General features: G+C 30.7%; 4 protein-coding genes across 5 annotated transcripts; 2 read left to right on the top strand and 2 right to left on the bottom strand.

Annotated features, from left to right (window-relative positions):
* Positions 1–939: 939 nt before the first annotated feature.
* On the bottom strand, positions 940–2,854 carry LOC123908623 (probable signal peptidase complex subunit 1). The gene is made up of 2 exons (XM_045959316.1): positions 2,695–2,854; positions 940–1,404 (listed from the first exon to the last, which is right to left on the bottom strand). Exon 2 carries the CDS (start codon positions 1,402–1,404, stop codon positions 1,123–1,125), a length of 282 nt encoding a protein of 93 aa, XP_045815272.1. The 5' UTR covers positions 2,695–2,854; the 3' UTR covers positions 940–1,122.
* Positions 2,855–4,456: 1,602 nt separating this feature from the next.
* On the bottom strand, positions 4,457–6,443 carry LOC123910105 (60S ribosomal protein L17-2-like). Its single transcript, XM_045961153.1, has 7 exons — positions 6,325–6,443; positions 6,197–6,233; positions 6,049–6,089; positions 5,198–5,428; positions 4,980–5,082; positions 4,815–4,882; positions 4,457–4,736 (listed from the first exon to the last, which is right to left on the bottom strand). The coding sequence occupies exons 1-7, from the start codon at positions 6,325–6,327 to the stop codon at positions 4,671–4,673; spliced, it is 549 nt and encodes a 182-aa protein (XP_045817109.1). The 5' UTR covers positions 6,328–6,443; the 3' UTR covers positions 4,457–4,670.
* A 1,736-nt stretch (positions 6,444–8,179) lies between these two features.
* On the top strand, positions 8,180–11,506 carry LOC123910134 (probable arabinosyltransferase ARAD1). Its single transcript, XM_045961186.1, has 4 exons — positions 8,180–8,943; positions 9,522–9,818; positions 9,921–10,016; positions 10,401–11,506. The coding sequence occupies exons 1-4, from the start codon at positions 8,482–8,484 to the stop codon at positions 10,815–10,817; spliced, it is 1,272 nt and encodes a 423-aa protein (XP_045817142.1). The 5' UTR covers positions 8,180–8,481; the 3' UTR covers positions 10,818–11,506.
* Positions 11,507–13,897: 2,391 nt separating this feature from the next.
* On the top strand, positions 13,898–18,281 carry LOC123910192 (ELMO domain-containing protein A). 2 transcript variants are annotated; one of them, XM_045961273.1, is made up of 10 exons: positions 13,898–14,142; positions 15,204–15,316; positions 16,225–16,293; positions 16,491–16,606; positions 16,705–16,759; positions 17,114–17,237; positions 17,539–17,586; positions 17,697–17,791; positions 17,881–18,018; positions 18,058–18,281. In XM_045961273.1, exons 1-9 carry the CDS (start codon positions 14,082–14,084, stop codon positions 17,977–17,979), a joined length of 780 nt encoding a protein of 259 aa, XP_045817229.1. In that variant the 5' UTR covers positions 13,898–14,081; the 3' UTR covers positions 17,980–18,018; positions 18,058–18,281. The 2 variants fall into 2 exon arrangements, with proteins under 2 accessions (XP_045817229.1, XP_045817228.1); XM_045961272.1 differs by having other exon boundaries at positions 17,881–18,281.
* The last annotated feature ends 5,606 nt before the right edge of the window (positions 18,282–23,887 follow it).

The following is a 23,887-nucleotide window of genomic DNA, read 5'->3' as shown; positions in this document are numbered from 1 at the left end:
TTCAGGGTTTTAGTTTATATATAGGGTAAATTCGTCCATTCAAAATTAATGTTGGGGGGTAGATTGACAATTATTGGGGTAGAAAAAAAACATTTCATTGCATGAATAAATTTAAGGCCCATTTGTTTTAGCTTTAAAAAAATTTCTTTGTTTTTCTAAAAATAATTTTTATGATAATTTAATTAAAAGTAGTAAAAGTTCTTTCAAATTCATTTTTTTATAAATTAAAAGAGTGATTTTAATATTCAATAACTTAAATATTCATATTACAGATTTTAACTTAATAAAAATTACAATTTATTATAAAAAATATCTCCAAAAAATAATTTTTATGAAAAGCTATTTTTTTTAGAGTTTTTAAAAATTTTATGATCCAAAAAATAATTATAACAAAATGATAAAATACTTAAAACAACATTTTAAGATAAACTATTTAAACTGATTTTTTATTTAAAATTTTTATAAAAATAATAATAATAAAAAAAACGAAAAGCCACCGGTTTTCTGTTTTTTCCATGCTTGTTTTTCACATGTAACCAAAAACAACACACCAGTGAACTAAAAATCGTTCATCAATGTAGCTAGGTCCATCAATCTAGCCGGATAATGAGTATACGTAGTTTGCATAATGAAGAGTCCCATGGAAAATCAATTTTTTAGTTGGTGTCATTTGATCCTAACCCTACTAATAATGTATACGATATATACAAACTGTAATCCAAACATGTATAAATTTCAACCCCAAAACCATGGTTTGGATCATTGATCAAAGCTATACAGCCAACAAGATTCAAGCTTTTACTCAAACCATGATTTGGAACTTTCCAAACAGAAATTCAAACATGCCAAACGGTGAGAAGATAAGTTATCCTCTCCAAGATCTAGAAAGATATTTAAGGTTGAAATTTGGCAGAAAAAAGGCAAGAGAACCAAGACAAATCAAATCATACCTAAAATGAAAATTGCTAATATTTTTGTAGTCCACAACAGTAAAGTACATTGTAAATTTGTAATAATATCCACCATAGGGGAACAAGAGGGAAAGAAAATAAGAAGCAAAATATTGTCAAAGCATGAAATTTTAACTCAAGGAAATACTAGCACTAACATATGTCAAGAACCCTACTTCTTAATGGGTTTCTTCTTTGAATTCACGTTTGACGATGGTTGTGGCTTTGGATGCTTTTCTACCTCACTTGGATCCAACCACTTAAGAGGATGGCGGTTGAAAACGGGCCAATTTGGGACAGTCACCAATGTGGTGAGAACGACACCAACAGCATATATGAGGATCATCATCTGGAAAGAAGCCGTAAGATATCCCGTTCCAAAGGCAATCACAGCAAATCCAAGCAACATTATCTGCATTAACTTCTCTGCTAGGCTTTGCCCTTGCCAATCCATCTGAAAGCAAAAAGTTAAGGTAAAACACTGAACAACCCATTAAGTCCAAGCAGCAAGAACAACAACCGCTAGAGCTAATACCAGTACTACTTCTAAGTTCTAACCATTTCTATCAAAGAATTACTTAGTTCTAAAGTTGTACAACATAATAAAGGATACATAAAAATCTTCAAATGAACATATTGAAGTCATCCAAGGGGCTATATGTTAAAATGAGAATGTTTCTGAATGAAATACAACAAGTGTGATATTGTATACACCCCAAAAAATACAATAAAATGCCAAAAAAAGTCTCAAGACAAATCTTTGTGTGTTTGGTTCTAAGAGGACCAAAAGTGATTCGGAATAAATTGATTTTATAAAATTGATTCTGACTAAAAGTGACTTGAATGTAAAATTATTTATGTTTGGATATATACATGTAAAAGAGAGTTAAACAAGAAATTCAAGAATAAGAATTAATTGTAGTGGCAAAAGCTAAAAAACCCAGCTTCAAGTTAGAATAAACTCTAGGGACAATAAATTATAGTCGAAAACATCCAAACACATCTAAATCAATTATACAGCTCTAAATTCAATTTTGCCTCCTCTAAGAGCCTATTTGGATTGGTTTATTTGAGCTTATCTGCTGCCGTAAGTTTTGTGAGACTTTTTGAGAGAACTTATGACAATTTTCACAAGTTTTATTCAGCTTATTTTCATAAGTTCTCCCCCCATATAGCTTATGAAAACAACTCGTAGCATATCATAAAACAATTTATCTTTATTTTATCATTTGTTGTAAAAATAGCTTATGTAAGCTTAAGCATTTGTGCTATAAGCTGCAAATAAGCTGTTTACTCAAACAGCCCTAAACGTGGAACCAAACATTTTTACATCTTGGCTTAGTAGGGCAACTATAAATTCTGATCAAAGCACTATATTACTGCAGAAAAAAAACAAAATTTAACAATTCTAATATAACCTATAACTAAAATTCATAAAAGGGACGTTCAGATTCATCAAAACACACTTGTAAGTAATACCCAATCCCAAATTCCAACATTCCCAACACAATGAACACTCACAGTAAAAGAATTAAAGAACATATAACAGAAAAAATTTAGATACAGAGACGAAATAAATAAAAACCCTAAATTTTCAAAATGGGGTTTCGTTAACGAAGAAATTGCAGCTGAATGAACAAGTGTGTGTCGTTCTTGACCATAAAAAATAAAAATGAAATTGGCGGAACAATTGAAACAGTAGTGAATGAAAATTGAAGGAAAAGAAAAGAAAGAAGATTGTTACCTTTGGAAGAATGAAAAGTGAATTGAGATGGAAAGGGTGAATTGTATTGATGGAATGAAGAAGAAGAAGAAGAAAAAGAAGTTAGAATTTGCAAAGAAGTGAGAAGCTTATGGGTTATGGCAAAAGGGGTTTTAGTTTTATGGTTTGGTGAAGTGACGTGGTCACGCCAATAATAATGTAAGAACTACTACTATATTGTTTTAGACTTTGGTCCAATAACAATAAATTATTTCTTTCTTTTTTTGTCAAGCAGAATAAATTATTTCTTACTGATAAACCATTTGTCAAAAAAAAAAAGAAAAAGAAAGAATACATCTATTTATTTTTTTATATAAAAAACATATTCATTAAACTCTTTTTTGGTTACATCTTCATTAAACTCTAATAATAATAAATAAAGATTACACTCAGTTCAATCCTCTCAATTTCATTCTTCATTGTAATGTAGTATTTGAAAATGATTCCCTTGTCTAATTTAACATGTTTAAGAAAGATTACACTCAGTTCAATCCTCTCAATTTCATTCTTCATTGTAATGTGGCTGTTAATGCTCTTTGGAAATATAGTAATTCATTAGTTTCTCAAAAACTATGATTCTGGTAGAAGACCTTTGTTACGAAACAAATCATACAAGAGACACTTATATGAGGGAGAGTGGACAAGTTCACACTACATACGTTCGGTAAAAATAAGGTATAAGCTAACTGATAAACTAGTTTATAGTTGATAGGTTGTAGTTGAAAAGCTAGTAGAATAAAATTAAAGTGTTTGACAAATTTAACGGTTAAAAGTACAAAATGACATAAAAATACATAGTTAGTGGGTAGTTTTTTTTTGTAAGTGTTAGTGGGTAGTTATTACATAATTTTAAAAAAAAAAAATTAATAAGGGTAAATATGAAATAAAATGAAAAAGCTATAAGCTATAAGCTACTTGAAATAGCATCTAAAAAAGCTATAAACTAGTTAGAGAAACTCGTTGTCAAACACTTCACATTTTTGTCAAACAAGCTTACAAGCTAATCCAATAACCTATTTAAACTAGCTTATTGGACTTACCAAACATTGCCCTAGCATACCACAAGGTCTTTTAGCAACCAACCATACACAGGTAAATGAAAAAATTATTCAAGATTAAATATCCTGGATGCAATTTTGAGTATCCCTTTATGTTATAATCACTCTGTTCATCTCTGAAATATTTCATAAATTTTGATTTGAAATCTGTATTACAAATATTTAAGCAAAATTACTTCACCCTCAAAGAAATCAATCATGTTAGATTATGTAAACAAACTTGACTGCTGGACGATTTTTGTAAGAGCACTAGCTAATTGACTTCACCTCGTTATTACGAAAGGTCTGAATAGAAATATTATAAGCTCTTTTTATACCAGAAAAAAGAAATATTAGAAGCTCAAAAATCAATCAAACCAACAATCGTCTTCAACTTCAAAGGAGCAATTACAATTAAAAAACCCTCACTTCGTATCACGATGTATCCATATTTCAGCCATACTTTGTGAAAAGGGTAATTAAAGCAATGTTCATTGCAAAATATAACTTTCTCCAATATTTTAGAAATAAAATAAGTAATATAAACAAATTCAACAATGTATAAATGATTAATACTAATCAAATGTTGAAGTACAATGAAATAAGAAAAAAATATTTTAACAGATTCAGTCTAATTCAGATTGATTAGGAAAAAAAAGGTATGGCAGCAATCAGAAAATCAACATTATACTAAACTCAGCAGCAGATCTTTGAAGCCCAGAATGTGTAAATAAAACTTGAATCAATCATGCAAGTACAACCATAAAATTTTCCAAGCAAGTCAATTAACATAAACCATAGTATATGAAACAAAAACTGCTGCCCAAACTTCAAAAACAGCTCATGACAAACATAACTGATAGAGTGCAACAAAAATGACATAATCTAGATAGGGATGCAACTATTAGCTCTGCTAACAATTTAAGATGAAGCGCCAGTTCGAAGAGCTTGAGACTTCTTCTTGTTTGTTGCCAACTGGGTCTCAGGCTGCAGGAATAAAAAACAAATAAGTTTGATTCAAAAGAAAAATCAAGTTATTACTACAGAAAAATAACAGATCAATACCTCTTTCTGGACAGCCTCTTCCTTCTCAGACAATATCAACTCAATGTGGCATGGAGATGACATGTAGGCTACACAAAAAAAAATACAGAGCCAACATATAAGAATAAGCATGTAATAACAATAAAAGATACATTTGGATATACTAATACAAAAAGCACAACATACGATTGATTCTTCCATGAGCCCTGTAGGTACGACGTCTTTGCTTTTGAGCTTGATTGACCTGGATATGAGAAACATAGAGAGCATCCACATCCAAACCTTTCACCTAAAAATAGACAACCAAAAATCAATGTTATTGAAAGTTGGTTTAAAATATCAAGCAACAGGTAGGTGTGCATAAAAAGCTCATCAACAAATAAAAAATACAAATGAACACATACTTCAGCATTACTCTCAGCATTCTTGAGCAAATCAAGAATGAATTTAGCTGACTTGGCGGGCCAGCGTCCTTGCCCATTGGAATGTCTATTCTTAGCTTGGGCGGTCCTGCCAACACCACGGCAGAAACGTCTGAAGGGAATAGCCTGTTTGTGAGCCAAAACATCTTCCAAGTATCTCTTGGCTTTGATCAGGGGCAACTTCCTGATGGCGAACGCTGTTTCCCTGGTGTTCTGCAAGGAGAAATTTAAACACAATCTCAAATCTTTGAAAACCCATAGTGAAAACAAAACAGCTGCACAAATTTACATTAAACTTTTAAAAACAAATAACTGCATACTACAGGCCTGTTTTGGTTGACTTATTTAAGCTTATTTGCTAAGCTAAACACTTGTGAGACTTGTAGCAGAACTTACGAACAGCTTATAGCATACTCATAAATTGGCCATATTAAAAAAAATGCTCATAAATTGTGATTCAACTTATTCCTAAAAGCTCTCTAGGATAGCTAACAAAAACAGTTTATAGCTTCAATTAATACAATTTTACTTAATTTTATCTCTTGATGTAGAAATAATACAAACAAACTTATGCTATAAATGATTAATTAGGTTGTTCATCCAAACAGAGTCCTACTCAATAAAAATGGAATTTTCTTTTGGACAAATATTTAAAACACCTAAAAAACGCAGCCATGTTTTTTCATTTTTCTTTTGAATAATAAATTCACTAGATCAACTACTCTAATCGACAAGAATTGCATATGAAAATCACATAAAATTGTAAGACTTAACAATCTCATAACACAGTCTATCACTACCAATAATGAACAAAAAGTGACACAAATAGTTACCTTGAAATGCACCCTAAGGTCAGCACCTCTGGCTTTGGTTGCTGCAATTACAAAGCACAATCACAAATTAGGTTAAATTAATCTCAAACAATTATGGAAATCGAATATGAAAACATTTTATGAAAGAAGAAATCGAGAGTGGATTTACATTTGGTGGGATTATCAGGTTCTCTGGAGTACTTCACCTGAGAAAAATAAGAAACGAAACGGAACAGTGAAAAGAGAGATCTAAGAATGAAAAAGTATTGAAGTGGAATGAAGAGAATTGTTAGTTACCATGGTTACTTCTTCCGAATGCGCAGAGTTGAGGGAAGGAGGCAGAGAGGAAGAAGATTAGGGTTTATACAGAGGGGATTTTTGCACTATATAAATGGGTACCCTATTTCCTGCACGAAGATGGGTTTGGTTAATAAACCCGGCCCATATTCTGGCTGCCTGTGAATTTCTTCTTGGGCCGTACTAAAACAGAGTCCATACACAAGTTCAATCAGAAATCTGCTAATAGAAAAAAAAAATCAATTTCTACACAAGTTCTAGCTCAACTAAAAAAAATGTCAAAATTATTAGGTTAAACGTCATGATCGGAGTTCAAATCCCGGCTCTCTCACTTATGTGTATGAGTTTATAATAATTTTGTCATTTCTTCTATCTATAAAAAAAAAATCCAATTTCGAACTATATCGCAAAATTAGGTAAATTAATATATAATTTACTGTTAAATTAGTCTGTAAATTATATCACTTACAAACAAATTAGTTCATAAATTATTCATGTATTATATCACTTATTGATAAGTTAGTACTTATATGTTAACAAAATGACTAAATTGTTCGACATAATTCAAAATCAAATACTATCGTTTTGCTATTTCATGTGAATTGCTTGAGTTTGCAGTGGAAACATTCTCCCTTTGATTTTATTTTGTGTGTTGTAAACTGTGTATTCTTTGTACATATTTGTACCTGCTATGAGAGGTTCCTTGTAATGACTATGTGGTTGAACTATTATTTTTTTGACCATGTTGTTATGTTTGGAAATAAGTTTGACTGAGTTAGACTTTGCTAAACTTGAGAAAAAATTGTAGGTATGAGTATGACCTATAGCCTATCATAAGTTTATCTTTTAGGTCTGAGTCTGACCTTTTGAAAACCTAATATGATTTGTTAGTCTGTTTAAAAGTCTATTTCACATGAACATATTTAAATAAATAATTATATATATTTTTAAATATACTTATCAACTACTAAATCAATCTCCTTTTAATATTTATCATAATATTTTAAAGAATTTGACTATATATGTCATCATAATTCGATCCTTGAAAGTTGATACTTCCTCTATTCCTTAGTGAAAGAATACATCTGAGGCTATGTTGCCCGGGTGCGGGTACGGTACCGGTATCCGGTACGGGGTACGTAATTTTTAGAAAAATTAAGGTACGGGTACGTCCCTATATTTTTCTTTAATATAATTATATATATTAAATAAAAGAATTATATTGTTAAAACAAATAATTAAACATAAAAGTATCGCAACACACTTTAAAAATAATTTAAATTGTTCGAAACATCAAAATATGAAATTAAAAAGCAATTAGCTCAAAAAAGTCAATTGTTTCCTCTCCATCGTCACTAAAAAGAGCGACCTCTAGTTAGGTTCACCGCGAAAAAGATTAGCAATTTCAAGAATATCAACTATATATTAAATAAATCACATTCATCTCTACGAATATCGCACATTTTTGTTGCACTTTCATTATAAGTATTACTATTTCTCTTTCTCGAGAGAAGACGAAGATTGGTATGAATAAAAATTAGATCTTCATCTCTCTTTGAATTGAGCCTATTCATTTTTAATGAATGAGCGAATAATTCCGGCGGCTACTTTGTTATTGTTTTTTAGCGGTAATTGCTACCTTTATATTATAAACAAATAAAACACTTAAATCTTCCTATAAAACACAAACTAATACAAGAAAAAAAGAAAAAAAAACCATGTTTTTTTTATTGGTGTACCACGCGTGTACCACAAGTGTACCACGCGCGTACCCATTTGACAAAAAAAAAAAGATAGGTACGACGTTGGTGCATACCGGAGATGTACCATAAGAGTACCCGTAAAATGGAGTACAGTGTGACATAGATATGAGGTAAACGCGAAGTTTGAGTTCAAATACTGATTTCAATTTTCAATTCTCCTCCTCCCTTGTTCACGAAGTTATCCACCGCTTTCTCGATAATAGCTAACACATGCTACTTAACCTCCAAACTAAGCAATGCATCTTCACCATGTGCTCATATTAATTCCCAACGCCACTCAGAGCACAAATCGAATGAACCAACTATTCAATTTTACAACCTCACTAACCTCAGTCACCTCATAACATTTTCATACAATTTCTTTGTCAGATGAAAACTATATAAAAAAATAAATATGATAGGAAAAATTGTTATTTCTTTCATCTTGGCACTCTTAATCTTCATTCCATGCTCAATTTTAATCGGAACACTTGACATTCGATCTTATTATCAATCACCGGCGGTTATTGCATCACCTCCGTGCACGGATGAAACTCCGTTAAGAGTTTACATGTACGATCTCCCCCGCCGGTTCAATGTTGGCATGCTGGACATACGGAATACGACGGAAGCTCCGGTGACAGTTGTTGATTATCCGTTGTGGCCTGATAATTCTGGTTTGAGGAAGCAGCATAGTGTGGAGTATTGGATGATGGGTTCGCTTCTTAATGGTGGTGGGAATGGAAGTGTAGCGACGAGGGTTTTCGATCCTGAGCTTGCTGATGTGTATTTTGTTCCATTTTTTTCTTCTCTTAGTTTCAATATCCATGGTCATCATATGACGGATCCTGAAACGGAGATTGATCGACAATTGCAGGTATTTCATTCCTTTGATCCGAATCATATTCATAGCTCCGATTGTTGCATTCATTCATTGTAGGATATTGCAGTACTTAGTATAAATATCAGTTATTAATATCTTTGCACAGAAGTTGCTTGTGTATTTGTCTCTGAGAATATGTAAACTGAAAGTTCTGTAATTGGGTAATGGGTATTAGTAATAGTAGTTGAATTGGGATTACTGATTCAGAATTAAGTTATAACTTGTAAGTACAATTTTCCACGTGTCTTTTATTTTTTTAAACTTATGCTGTTAATGTTAGTACTCCTTCATCCCAAAACGAGCGACTCAAGTTGATCATGTGCACTATTCATATATCTTGTTTTAACTGTATTTTTTTACTAATAAATAAAAAACAAAAATTAGCATAGAAGATATTGTTAGATTTGTTTCAAGTTTTGATCAATATTTTCAAAATATCAACTTTTTATAATTTTTACTATCATAATGGTTAAAGTTATAGATTGGTATGTGTGAAACGGTCAACTGAGTCACTCATTGTGGGACGGAGGGAGTACTTTTTAGCGTTAAACATGGTTTGTTTCTTGTTCCAGATTGATTTGATGGGATTATTAAGGCAATCTATGTACTGGCAAAGGTCTGAAGGTAGAGATCATGTATTTCCTATGACACATCCCAATGCCTTTAGATTCTTGCGAGATCAACTGAACGAGTCTATTCAGGTTGTTGTTGATTTTGGTCGTTACCCCAAAGGCGTGTCTAATTTGAACAAAGATGTAGTGTCTCCATATGTACATGTTGTGGATTCTTATATAGATGATGAGCCTCAAGATCCGTTTGAGAATCGCACAATGCTGCTTTTTTTCAGAGGGAGGACACACCGTAAGGATGTATGTATTTTGCCTTTCCTGAGATTTAATTAATTGAAAGAATAGTGTGGACTTCATTAAATTTACAAGCAACTTGACTTTTGGGGTATGTGATGTTTGCAGAAAGGCATTGTTCGTGCTAAATTCACAAAGATATTAGCTGGTCTTGATGATGTTCACTACGAAAGAAGTTATGCTACAGGAGAAAACATAAAATTGGTATGAAGTAAGTTATGCATGAAGTTCATGACTTTTACTCTTTTCATTAGTTAAAAGGTCATTTTTTATTTGCACTTTCATATTCTGATTCCATTTGTTTTCTATGAACAAAATGAAATGTTTTTGAAGTGGGAGAGCATACTTTATTATGTTTTCAGCTAATACTACTAATTCTGCGAAGAAAATGTCATATTTGTAAAAGAGTACTTGTATGTCCTAGCATTTAGATGCTTCCTCTGCTACTGAAAACATTCATATGTTAACCTTTGCAGTAGGAGAATCAATTGTTTTTCTCTTTGGGTCTTTTTTTTGTTCTGTTGTCCTTTTTGTTGACGGTGAAAGGAACATTAACTATAGTAATCCTTCATGCTTCTGTTATAACAGTCATCTAAAGGGATGCGTTCATCAAAATTCTGTTTGCATCCAGCAGGAGACACACCTTCCTCTTGCCGCCTTTTTGACGCAATCGTGAGTCACTGTGTTCCTGTTATTGTGAGTGATAAAATTGAACTCCCATTTGAGAACGAGATTGACTACTCTCAGTTCTCATTGTTCTTTTCTTTCAAAGAAGCATTGGAGCCAGGCTACATGATCAATCAGCTTCGCAGTTTTCCAAAGCAAAAATGGACTGAAATGTGGAGGCAACTTAAAAACATCTCCAATCATTATGAATTCCATTATCCACCAAAAAGGGAAGATGCTGTTAATATGCTGTGGAGACAGATCAAGCACAAGCTTCCGGGGATCACACAATCTGTTCATAGAAGCCAGAGGCTTAAAATCCCAGATTGGAAGAGATGATTTTAAGATCCCTGTTCCATCTTACTAGTACTTGTACATTCATTCAACAATTACAGCGGCATCCCTGAAAGGGAAGATTATATCGACACAACCACTTCAAATATTAGAAATTTCAAATAGAGATTTGATAGGATTTTAATATGTGATTTTTTTGGTCATTGGCCTCTGATTTGGCTGACATTTTAACCTCACTTGGGATCATGATGGTCATCTACATTCTCTGTGTGGATGAAGATTCAATGATTTTCTGCCACTTCTGGAAGCACAATGGATGCTTATCTTTCTGGTCATTTTGGTTGAATGCGGACACTGCTACGCTCTCCGGATTCATAAACAAGCCAAAGGCTTGGGCTACAAGAAAATGGTAATCTGAGGTTTTTGAGTGTAACTGCCAGACTGATAGAGGTCAGTAAGTAGAGGAAGTAAAAAGACACAAAAGAAAGAGATTACAATAGTTTACTGTCATTCATGCTCTTTTTTTTCTTCTTTTGGTGAAAAGTCATTCATGCTCCTGTTACTCAACCAACCAGTTTGTAGTTTGTACATACTTCATGTTATTGAAATAGAATAATAAATTTCTTTGGAATTCCTTTGATTGGGGAGTTTATTTTCTATGTGATGCTTGTTGGATGTTTGTTGCTTTGCAAGATTTTTAGTCTTATATGAAGCTTAACAGATGTCAGTGACAACTTATAAATGATCTACCAATTAAGAATACATACAAACACCAAACCCAAGATCTTTTAGATGATGACCTGTTTACTATTAATCTGAGTTTGTGATAACAATCTAGTGGAGCTGGTCTATAATAGGCATAAAAACACATCCATGTTCAATAATAATTGAGGAGTGTTGTCAACACACTCACTCCAACACTTATTTTGTTTTTTCTTTCAAACACTCACATTTTTATTTGGTGAAATATATATATGACTCTCACTATTTTATGAAGTGATGGGTCCACATGTATTCCATATAATAAGAGAATGCAAGCTATTAGAAAGAGTGTATTAGAGTGAATATTGGTAGCACTATCTTCTTTGTGTAGCAATAGTAATATTAAGAGAATAAAATGTATCTGAACTGTTTTAAGATTGATTGGGATATATAGAGAATGATGGTGGGCAGCATGGATGTAGTTGCTGCTTAATGTGTTGTCTTGTACTCTTGTTGGTCCTTGAAGTCCATGAATTAATTGATGATTAATTTTTTCAAATGCTTGCTTAGAATTTTAGGCAAGGGATTCAACATTAGTCAATTCTTTATGGGTGGGGTGGTGGGGTGCTTCTATGATTTGGGACGATATTAAATGGTTTACTGACATTTTCATGAAATAAAATTTGGATTAAAAGAGACAAACTAACTATACAAAGTATGAGAGTGAAATTTCAGTATAGTCTTTTACAATTTATAATTTGCATAGTCTAAACAAAATGCAGGTTTGGTGTTGCACTGTGAAAATTGATTTTCCTCGCATCCTAATTCCTCCTGAGGGTAGAAATTTATCTCTTGGAAATCCAGTTTCGTCATGTAATTGTACTTATGCCACATTGCATGTGTGTGGGACATTGAAAAATAGAAGCTTGCCAAGTATGGTTGTTGACTGTGACAGTTTGACTGATCAATTATTCCCACCCTATCATAAATATTTTGTTTTTTTATGGGAAAGTAATAATTCTGTCAAAATCTGTCAGAAAAATAAATAATTCTATCATAAACGTTCTTTATAGTTAAATAAACAAAAAATAAGTAAAGGAAGAGTGTACTATATAAAGAATAAATTTCATTTTCCCTCAATGATTTTACCTTTCATTTTTATATATTTTCCCTTCTAATTTCTCCGGTGTAAAATACTTTCCCTTCTAATTTCTTCACCGTAAAACATGAACGTACACATTTTATCGACAAAAAAAGAACGTGCAAACTACAAAAAAAAGTCCCCAATTAGAAAAGGGTTTTTTTTTCTAATCTATTCTTTCATGATGCGAGGGTATTATGAAATAATGTTTTTATCAACGAATAAGAATAAGTCATATGTAAATTCATATATGCAAACTCAAAAATTTGTTTCAACTTAGTTGTGGTTACCACATGCAAATTCATTTATGTTGTTTGTTTTCATTGGTTGATGGTGATGAATAAATGCCTTTAAATTATAAATGGGTGGAGTAGGCCTCACCCTTGGAAAATCAACATTTATTCTATTTTATTTTGGAGTAATAATATGTGGAATAAATTAAGATATTTGCATTAAAATTAAACCACAAATTTAACACAACTACGTCTAGGACAATCGTTAGTTGATTTAGTGGTGATTGATGTTGGATTTAGTAGAGGGAACCACAGTTCGATCCCCACAACTGCAATCGAGAGAGGCTAAAACCACTTGATGTCATAATTGATCACTGAACCAGATAAGGCGATCAAGTTAACCGGATACTAGCGGTGAAAATAAAAAATAAAAAACTACCGTAAAAATTTATTTTTTACCAAACTGACCGTTATTAAAACTCAATTATGAGTGTAAAAAATCCAAGGAATGATGTTCAATTTTTCTTTTCACCACCAATATCATCCGGTCTACTGAATTATCTAATTTGATTTGAGAATCAATTTTAGCATAAATAATTTTAGCCTCATCCAAATCGTAGTTGCGTGAGCTCGAACCTAATTCAATTTTAGGTAATAATAAATTTTAACGAGATTATACTTATTTTGGTCTCATATACTATAAGTGAAAATTGATTTTTTAGATTTTTAAAAAAGTAATCTATCTGGTCAATATTATAACCAAAATACATTACTTTTTAAATAAATCTAAAATTAAAATTTTGTCTATAAATATACAAAAAGGAGAGAATATTTTGACCGAATTCAAGTTATCAAATCTCTTTCTCCTAAAACTCAGAAGGTTAACAAAAACAAATCATAAAAAATAGTTGTAATTATTGTTCAAAAAAAAAAGTTGTAATTAATAAATAGAAAATGACATTTAGAAATGGAAAAAGCGTCGGCAATGGAACACTAGGTCTGATTTTAGTGTCTTTATACGGCACTCAAACACATTATATATTTTCTTGAGTTCTATAAGTACTACTTGTTTGTTATGTATGTAAAATATACATAGCACTCCTATTACTATTCCTATATGATGATGTAGTACTTATACAAAGTGTGTAAGAGGATATTAGGATTAAGCAAGCACACTTAATTGTGAGAAGAAGAAGAAGAAGAAGAAGAAGAAGAAGAAGAAGAAGAAGAAGAATGAGACGCTCCTTGTTAGGAACAACTACTTCATCGCGTTTCTCTATTTCCTCCTCTTCAGGTCTCATCATTCGCTTCACTCATTTCATTTTCAGATACTTACAATCACTACTGTTATTTTTGCTGTTTCATTTGTTATTTTTTCGTTTAATTAACCAAAATATAATTGCTTCTGAGATGAGAGAAGAAGTATACTACTACTAAGATAATGTTATGTTATCAACCCCACAAACAAAGTAGATAGATTAGTAGTAATCAATTTGTTTGTTTTCGTCACGTCAACAATCATCAGAGAGACGTGGAGACTAGGGAGGCCCCACTTATATGTTAACTCAGTCAAACCAACCAAACTACTAGGATGAATGACAACAGGGTTGGTTATTAATGGAGTTGTTTTTGTTTGTTACACATGAACATGATGATAGGACTTAGGAGTGGTGGTGGCTGGTGGGTGCGACAAGTTACCAAACCAAAAGCAACTAAACTAAACCAACTTGAGGTCACAATTACAAACTTTGTAGCACCACTCTCATGAAAGATGTGTCGGATGTCCAACAATAACGTTCGATTAATTCAAAATTTTACTGATATTGACATGTCAGTGTCGTGTTTGTTTGTGTCTGTCTATTTATGTATTCGGTGTTTTATATAGATTACAAATGCAAAAGAAAAAACTCAAAAGACAAATGACAGGGGAGAAAAGAGTTAAAATTTTATGTGACACATCACATGGAGAGGATAATGTATTGTATAGTTTTATGCATAATTAGTATGCATGTATAATAATTAATCTTAATCTATATCTACGTGGTATTTCGTGGTCCCATATTCCCCCAACAAGACATCATAGCTCATGGCTTGTCTATGTCATTTTGCTTTTATATTTGTCGGGGCAAAAAACGACAATGAACACTATTGAAAAGTTACCACACTTTTTTCTTCTTGTTCTTCTCTACCATACTGTTTGGTTACCTGCTATGTAATGTAGTAATCAACTTGTATCATAAAATAAAATATAAGATTTTATATATATAATTTATTTCTTCAACTTAGTGATATTGGCTTTGTGGAAAGAAAAAAAGAGGGTTGAAATGAGGAACTCTGGTGATTGGTTATATGCAGATGATACAACATGTGGTTCTCCTCACTGGATTGGTAAAGGACTCACTTGTGTTTGCTTCAAGCCTAAGGGTGGAAACTGTCAACCAATCTGCATTACTTTGACCCCTTTACAGGTCAGTCTGTGTTTTACTTAATAACTCAATTTGTAATTAATTTCATTGATTAATTTTATAGTTTTTAAGCTTTTAGTTTCTGGAATGTGCTTAGTTTTGGTTTGTGTTGTTCTTCTTTTACTTGAATTGAATCGGTTGAATTGCTAGTTATTCTCTGGATAACCTTGAATGCCAGCTTCCAGCTAGTTAGTAGTTATTATTCTTTGTGCTTGTAAGTGCATGTTTTGTACCAGGGTGGTTTTGCCGAAGTCACGGTGAGCCACCGTGATTTTATAAAAGCTACACTCACTGTGATACTAAATATGCACTAAAAAGTCTTTCATGCCGGAAGGGTCTGATTTGGCAAGGGTGTTTTCAGTGGGAGATGTTTCTGTACTGCTTTAGTTCAGCAGTGTTCCGCTCTGGTTTCGGGTTGGAGTAGGACAATAGTGTGTTCTCGTAGAATTTTAAATGGTGTTGTTTTTATTTGATGATGTTGTTGTTCTATTGCAATTTTTTTTTTTTTTTGCAGTCATGTACTTTTTTCTCGCCATTTGTATGTCTTATACTTATGGTTGAGTATTATAATATATTTGCTGATTAAAATAAAATAAAATTGAAGTTAACAAAACTGCACTTTTTAACAATTTGATGTCTATATCTATATAAGTTTGAAATTGAAAAGTTTCAATAGTTGTAGTATATCACTACATGTCAGCTAGAATTTTCATGCTATTGGAAATCTTGTTTTTTTTTCTTTCTCTGAGATTAACTGCAGAGATAATCGTTTAAGATGCATCTGAAATTTGATACCGAAGTTTCCAATATTTTCAATACATGCATGTTTGTATTTTCCACTGTCACAAATTTTTTGAGGACAGATAGCAGTGGATAAAATATGAGCAGCATCTTTATAAAAAAATTTGCAGGAGGAAAGACTTAGAAGACTAAAACGCCGAATGAAAGTTTACTTTGATGCTTCCAAGCTTGATCACCAGGTATATATATTCTACAACTCTGTCGAGTAATTTGCTGCAATGTTACTCTCAATTAAATTTAAACCAGATGATTGACATGAAAAATAGACGGTTCCAACTTCAAACTAAATTTAGTAGTATTGAAATTTTGAACATTCATTCGCATGTTTTCTCTTAGCCTTTATATATTTCAAAAGCCACTCATTGATATTGGACAGGATGCTTTGAGAGCTCTTTGGTCTGCTTCATTCCCTGGTGAGGAGCTCAAAGGCTTGATTTCTGATCAATGGAAAGAAATGGGATGGCAGGGAAGAGATCCATCTACCGATTTCAGGTTATATTTTGGCTCATGGTTATTTTTTTTATGTTTTTAGGTTGTTTTTGTTCTTGACATAGTTACTTACTATGCCATTCTGAACCATACTTGAACAGAGGAGCTGGTTTTATATCCTTGGAGAACCTCCTATTCTTCGCCAAGACATTTTCGGTAAGCATCTGAATTAGCTAAACTCTTTCCAAAAGGGAAGCTTTAAATTAGTGTCGGCTTTATGGTGCAGCCGATTATTGACTGTTAGATTAAGAAAGAAAGAAAATTGAACAATCTATAGCCGTCTGCATCGTAAAGTTGACTATAGAGGACCCAAGATTACAATATCATGGTTCCATTGTTAACGTAATCTCTAGGTAAAAACGACAAGGCCGTGGACTTTTAAGAGTATAATATAACATTTTATAGAACAAATTAATTAGTTTTATTTGTATCAACTCTTCGGAGTTCTGATATTTACTCTGCAAAGAATTTATCTTCATTTATCTTGGAGTTTCTATGTTTGTGTTGCAGACTTCTTTCCAAAATCTTTTGATGAAGCAAGGAAGAAAGGGAGTTGTCTTCGAGTATCCCTTTGCTGTTGCTGGCGTAAATATTACTTTCATGATTATGCAAATGCTAGACCTTGATGCAGCAAGTACGTCACGTGGACAAACTTTTTTGTCACAAATTCATTTTTCTCAAAAGATATTTAATGTATGTTTGGATTGGCAGCGAGTTTGGCAAAATCACAGTGGTACATTGTGATTCTGCCAAATTTATTCATTCCAAGTTTGCACTTATACAATCGTTTTGTTAACATTTTCCCATTTAATTAAGCATGAGTCTAGTGGCTTGTGGCCCAAGTCTCTTATGAAACTCAAATTACACGAAATATATAATTTGTCATCTTATTGAACACAATATATTGCTAATGCTAGGATTTTATTCACTTGCAGCCAAACCTAGGACTTTCATAAGAACAGTTTTTCTACAAATGCTTTCAGGTAAGAATTAGAAACTATATTCAAATTGAATTGATCAAAATTTTGTGGCATGTACCCGAGTTTTGAAAGGTGATTACTTACCATTCTTATGTTATTCTCAACATTTGCAGAAAATGAATGGGCATTTGATTTGCTTTATTGTGTTGCATTTGTGGTTATGGACAAACAATGGTTGGAGACAAACGCTACGTACATGCAATTTAATGTGAGAAAATTGACGTTCAAATGTAAAAAAATGTGTTTCATTTAAGAGATTTGAATAATTGTGTTTCTTTTTTGTTCTTATTATTACAGGATATCTTGAAATCAACGCGAGTTCAGCTAGAGAGAGAGTTGATGATCGATGATGTTCTGCGGATTGAAGACATGCCTTCTTATCGTCTTCTTTTTTGACTAGTGGCTCAAGCTAATCATTACTAGCATATCTGTTATTTTTCACATCATTCCTTACACCATATGATATCTCTGAATTAAAATGAACTCCTTTAGAAATGTTCAAGAAATTCTCACTAAAGGGCACATGTATGATTTTGCATTGCCTCGGCGAGATTTTTGTTTGCAAGTTATTTCTAACTAGTGACAGGAAGAGCTTAGATGATGTGAAATCTCAACTAATCGAACAAATTGTTACACTAGTTCATATAGTCTTGTAATGGTTGCTGTGATTTTATACCAGATGAATTAATTGAACCAAAGTGTTGCCTATAAAACAAAGTTTAGCTACTTAGATTTAAAATTTCAGACATTATCATCAATGTGCCTTTAGTTGAAATATATAGTATTTACTATTTACAAAGCTTTTAGTAAAAGAGTGCAAAATGGGTGGGCGGCCCCTGAATATGGACGGTTTAGTTGTTGAGCATGGTACCAAGGCGGCCGTGGGGGGATTCTGAGAGAGAGCACTGGCAATTTTTTGGTGGATTTTGCGGCACATATCATCATTCTTCGGTGCTTGAAACGGAGTTTTGAAGTGTATTTTATGGTGTAAAAGTTGTTTGGAATCGTGCTTTATGTAGAGTTAAGATGTTTTCTAATTCTTTGATTGTTGTAGAGTTTGTTTAAGGATGATTGTCCGCTAACTCATTTTCAGCGTACTTTAGTGTAGAACATTCATCAAATTCACCATAACTCTGGTTTGGTTGAATGTCATGTCCTCAAAGAATCCAATCAAGTGGTTGACTTTCTAGGGAAGAATGACTTAACTTTAAGTGTAGATTTGAAGATTTTTAAAGTTGCTCCTAGCTTAATAGAGTTAGACTAATAGTTTACACTAAGTGCCAAGCTGGCAACCTGTGCCACGCTGGCACATACAGTAGTGACAGCTGTCATGTGCAGTTACAGTGCCAGCTAAGGCAGTTACGGAGTTGTTAGAGTTTGTTAGACTCTAGTTTAGTTAGTTAGATCCCAAGCATAGTATAAATTCAGAACACAGTGTAAATTGTAAACAGATTCAAGAATACAAAATTCAATCAAAGATTGAAGGTTGCAGAGCAACCACTTCTCTCATGTGCAATTCTATGAATTGATTTCCAATATAGCTTTTTTTAGCCTTTGGATTCTCTAACTTTCAATTCTTTACCTTTCTCACTATCTCTCTTTTCATTTCCTTTCTCTCATTTAATTTTCCATTCATTTTAAACATCATATTTTCTCTATTTTTTGCCTGAAGTTGCCCTATCTTTCTCTTCCAAAAGGTAGAAGATCATTTTCCCTAGATGTCGTGTTTCTGCACACCAACGCTTTTAATGTGCCTTGCTAGATTAAAATGCGATAAACATGAATCTATTGTTCAACAACTACTTTTTTTCTTTGAACAATTAAATTATGAACTGAATGCTATATAAGTGGTTATTTTGAGGAAAATAAATAAAAGGCCAATTATTTCACTATATTATAATTTTTCATTCACATCTAGTCTTCTACTTCTCATATAATCTAATATAGTAATATAATAAAATTGATTACTATCAAATTTACTAATTTATCCTTATTTGTTTTAATAATATTCCAAATTTTTATATTCTTCATGTAACTAGTATCCGGACCCGTGCCAAGCACGGGTAAAATGAGACTAAAAAATTAACATTTTAATATTAAAATTTTCATCATTCTGAAATAAAAAGGATGAAAAATGAAAAACTATAACATAAAAAAAGTAGGATCCCGTATTTGTCAAAAATAAAATAAATTAAGATCCCGTATTAATATATAAATATAGTCAATTAAAATAGTTTTAAAATCATTTACAATTCAATTAAAATTGTACCTCTGATTTTTTATTTTACCGAAAATTAAACGTACAATTTTAATATATTTCCCGCGTGAATCACAAAAAAAAAAAAGAAAAAGAGTAGGCCCCGTATAAATTACAAAAAAATAAATCATGTCTCTTAATATATACGTAAAAATATAGACTCGTGTGTAAACTTTTTTAAAAAAAACCCCCCAAACAAACAAAACAAAGTTAAAATAATCTCATAATACCCATAGTAAAATAAATATGAAACAAAAATACCCTAAAAAAATTATTTGAATATATCTTATATTAGTTAATTTAATTTCCACATCAATATCCTCCAAATAAAATAAATATAGAACATCGTATAAATTATTGGAAAAAAATATGTATTTGTGTTAATACATGAATAAAAATAACGTATTTATTTTAATATATTTTCTTTGGTATTAAGTAGTATTAACACTCTTGTTCTCATGGAAGAATTCGCTGATAATTCACAGTTCGACTATCAGGTAAGTATAGCCCCAAAGTAATACATGTGCAAAAATATATGCGCATGTAAATTATAAATACAAAAGTCTCACGTAAATTATAAAATAAAAATAGATTTCCGTCTTAATATATGAATATAAATATATAATCTTCATATAAATCAACAAAAAAAAAGTTATATATAAATAACAAAAAAAATGAACACAAACCCGATAAAAAATACAAAAAATAGATCAATGTATGAATATATGAGTAAAAATATAAAATCTCGTATAAATATCTTAAAATAAAGCCCTCAAGCAAACAGAAAAAGTTAAAGTAATTTCATAATATCTAAAGTAAAATAACTATGAAAAAATAGGAAAATGCTAACTTGTTCCCTTAAAATTAATGTAACACATATAATGATTTAAATAAAAAAATATTTTATTAAAATTCATGCGGTTAATTCAAGTTTAAATTTTCATAAATAAAATGCAGAAAATGCACAAAATTGAAGAGAATATTTTGATATTTGGATTCTTTAACATGTACTCTAAGAATTAACATGACCCAAAAAATTAGTCACAAATTGCGGACATAATTTTTTATTATTTAATCGTACACATTAATAGTCTACACTAATTTAATTGCGCGACATAATTTTTCTAATTTTGAGTTTTTAAGAGACTTGGGGTTGTTGTTGTTTAACTCCAGGAACACGAAGTACTGTGATGAGATCCTCTTCTTCTACTTTTCTATTATATGACTTTATTGGACAGTGCGAGTGTTCCGATTTTAGCATATCTTATGCCTTGATTAATAAAACCACCTTATGTAATAAAAAATTATCATAAATAATGCATTCGACACAAACATTGAAATTAAAAAAAAGTTATATATGTCTACATCATAAATCAAATTACATTACATTGCAACAACTGAACATAAATCTCCAAAACGTAAAAGTAGCAAATTGAAAAGACAAACAAAACTAAAAAATGTAAAGAATTATTCTTCAGTCTTAAACTCATGCCTTAGATGAGTCCGTCATTATTCTACCAAACAGATCTACATATAAAATAGATTTAAAAATTAAAATGAGTAATATGAATTTACGATAGAGAAATCGTTTACCACCCCAAGCTTTTACTAATCCCTTAATTTTTGAAATTGCCTTAATTTATGAGGTTCATTCTATATTTAACATTTCCAAAAATATATTGCATTACCATATTTTCCAACTATTTTAAATATACTACCGTCAATAATTATATACTACTACGGTCAATTTTTTTTTAATGTATTCAGAAAAAGAAATTAGTGTTGCTATAATTATTTATAAAAAATATTTCATTTAAAAAAAATATATTTCGATTTAATGTACCTATAGTTTTTTAAAAAATAAAATTATTAAAAAGCTTTTATTTACAATATAAAAATTAAAAACCTTTTCCTTACAATATAAAAAATCATTTAGATAAATACTTCTTTTAATTAGTTTTTTTATTTTATGTCAAAGATTAATACAAAATTATTTAGAGGATTTTATTTTATTCTTTGAATTCGAATTTACTATAATTATAGAGATTGATATTTCCATTTTTATTAAACAAAACGTGTGGCTAATTCACGCCCAAATAAATATATTTCAATTTCAAATTCATTTTTTTTATTTGCTGAAAAAAATGAGCTAGTAAACATTTATTAGAATTAGAATTCTTTGAATTGTTGCCTTATATGATTTTAATTCATTCTATTTTATTGATGAGTGAATCAATTAATTAATATCAATCAATTAATTGATATTATGAATATAGAAATGAAAAATGTATTTGCATTAAAAATATGCTAAAAACGTATTTGCTTTAATTGGTTTAATAATCTTATTAATAGAAATTAATAGAAAATATGCTAAAGATATATTTGTAGTACAAATAAGCTAGTGCAACATAATGATATATATGGTAGTGCCAAAATAGCCTGTAGTACAATTTTTTTTTGTTGCATTATAAATAAGTATAGTTTTTTTTTTTTTTGTGTATGTCAATTTTCATGACTTGTTATTTGGTCTATTTATAAAATTAAAAAATACAGCATGTTTTAAAATAATAAAATAAGGTTCTTTATTTTTTATTTTTTTTTTTAAAAAAGTTCCTTATGATTTGAAGTGGAAGTGGAGATGTTTAAATGACTCGGATCTCGAAATTATAAAACAACACTAAAATTGTGTTTTGTTAGTAGTTTTATGGACTAAATTGATTAATACAATTGAATTAATTGATTGTAAATCACATGTTTCGGTCTATTAAATGTCGCGTAGATGATGGTGGTCAGTAATAATTAGCTTGTTATATGTGATAATATTTTGGTACCGAAAAAAAAACTTGTTTTTTTAGAAAAAAAAAACTTGTTATATATGCAAATTTTTGTAAAAAAAATAAATGCAAATTTCTATCATACTCCCTCCATCCCATAATATAAGCAAAAAAAAAAAATTCACAATTATTAAGAAAAGTGGAATATGATGATTTGAAGTATGATTTTTTGTGTTTTTCTTGAAATAAGTTTCATGGGAAGATGTAAAAAGAATTTTTATTGGTTATTTATTATTGAGGAAAGAAGAGAGAGTAAATTAAATGCAATGCAATTTGCATTTAATTTTATGAGAATAAATAAAAGTAAATCTTGAAAATGATAAAAGTTAGTTTTTTTTGCTTATAATTTTGGACATAAAAAAGTGATTTTTTTTTTTCTTATAATATGGGACGGAGTGAGTAGTTGAATTTAAAGAGAAAACTTTCAATCAAATATTAAAGAGGAAACCTTTTTTTAAGGCACCAAAGAAAAAAAAAACGCCAGAAATTGACCGATATACACAAAAATAATTTTATTAATTAATATTTGACAACAAATGTGGTTTAGTTTTTTTTTTTTGATAGGCAAAATCAAAATTAAGATGCAGGAATATGTACTTCAACCCATTACAACAAATAATTAACAATGAAGACAATTAATATGATTATTACACTATCAAGCAAAAGAATAAACACTATTAGCATCCAAATTAAGAAGTTAATTTGAGGCCCCACAAAATGTTCTCAATATTCTTGTATTCTCCCATGAAAACAACTTTGTTTCTCGTGTTTCATATATTTCTTTATGATCACATTCCTGAAAAATAGAAGAAGAGAGAATGATCAACAAAATAATAGAATAAAGAAGAAAAAGTTGAAGAAAATTATAAAGACAACAAATTATAAAGACAACAAATATGATTGATAAAAAAGAGAATAAATTAAAAATTCAAGTAATTCAAGTAAATAAATAACAATGAAAATAACTAAGAGAAATAACCAAAAGAAAAGATTTGAAAAATTGTGAGTTGTAGTATTCACACAAAGATCATATATATATATATATAGAGAAAAAAATGGAGATATGAATAATTTTGTCTTTAATATGAAATTAAAATCATTAATAACAAATATGACCAATTAGTCAAAATAATAAATTACATGATTCATCAACAATCAAAAACATTAATATATTATCACATCTTTTTCAAAAAAGAAAATTCCATGATTCTTT

This window comes from Trifolium pratense, linkage group LG2 (genome assembly GCF_020283565.1).
Source record: "Trifolium pratense cultivar HEN17-A07 linkage group LG2, ARS_RC_1.1, whole genome shotgun sequence".
In the NCBI taxonomy this organism is placed as follows: Eukaryota; Viridiplantae; Streptophyta; class Magnoliopsida; order Fabales; family Fabaceae; genus Trifolium; species Trifolium pratense.
This window is presented reverse-complemented; position numbering and strand designations above follow the sequence as displayed.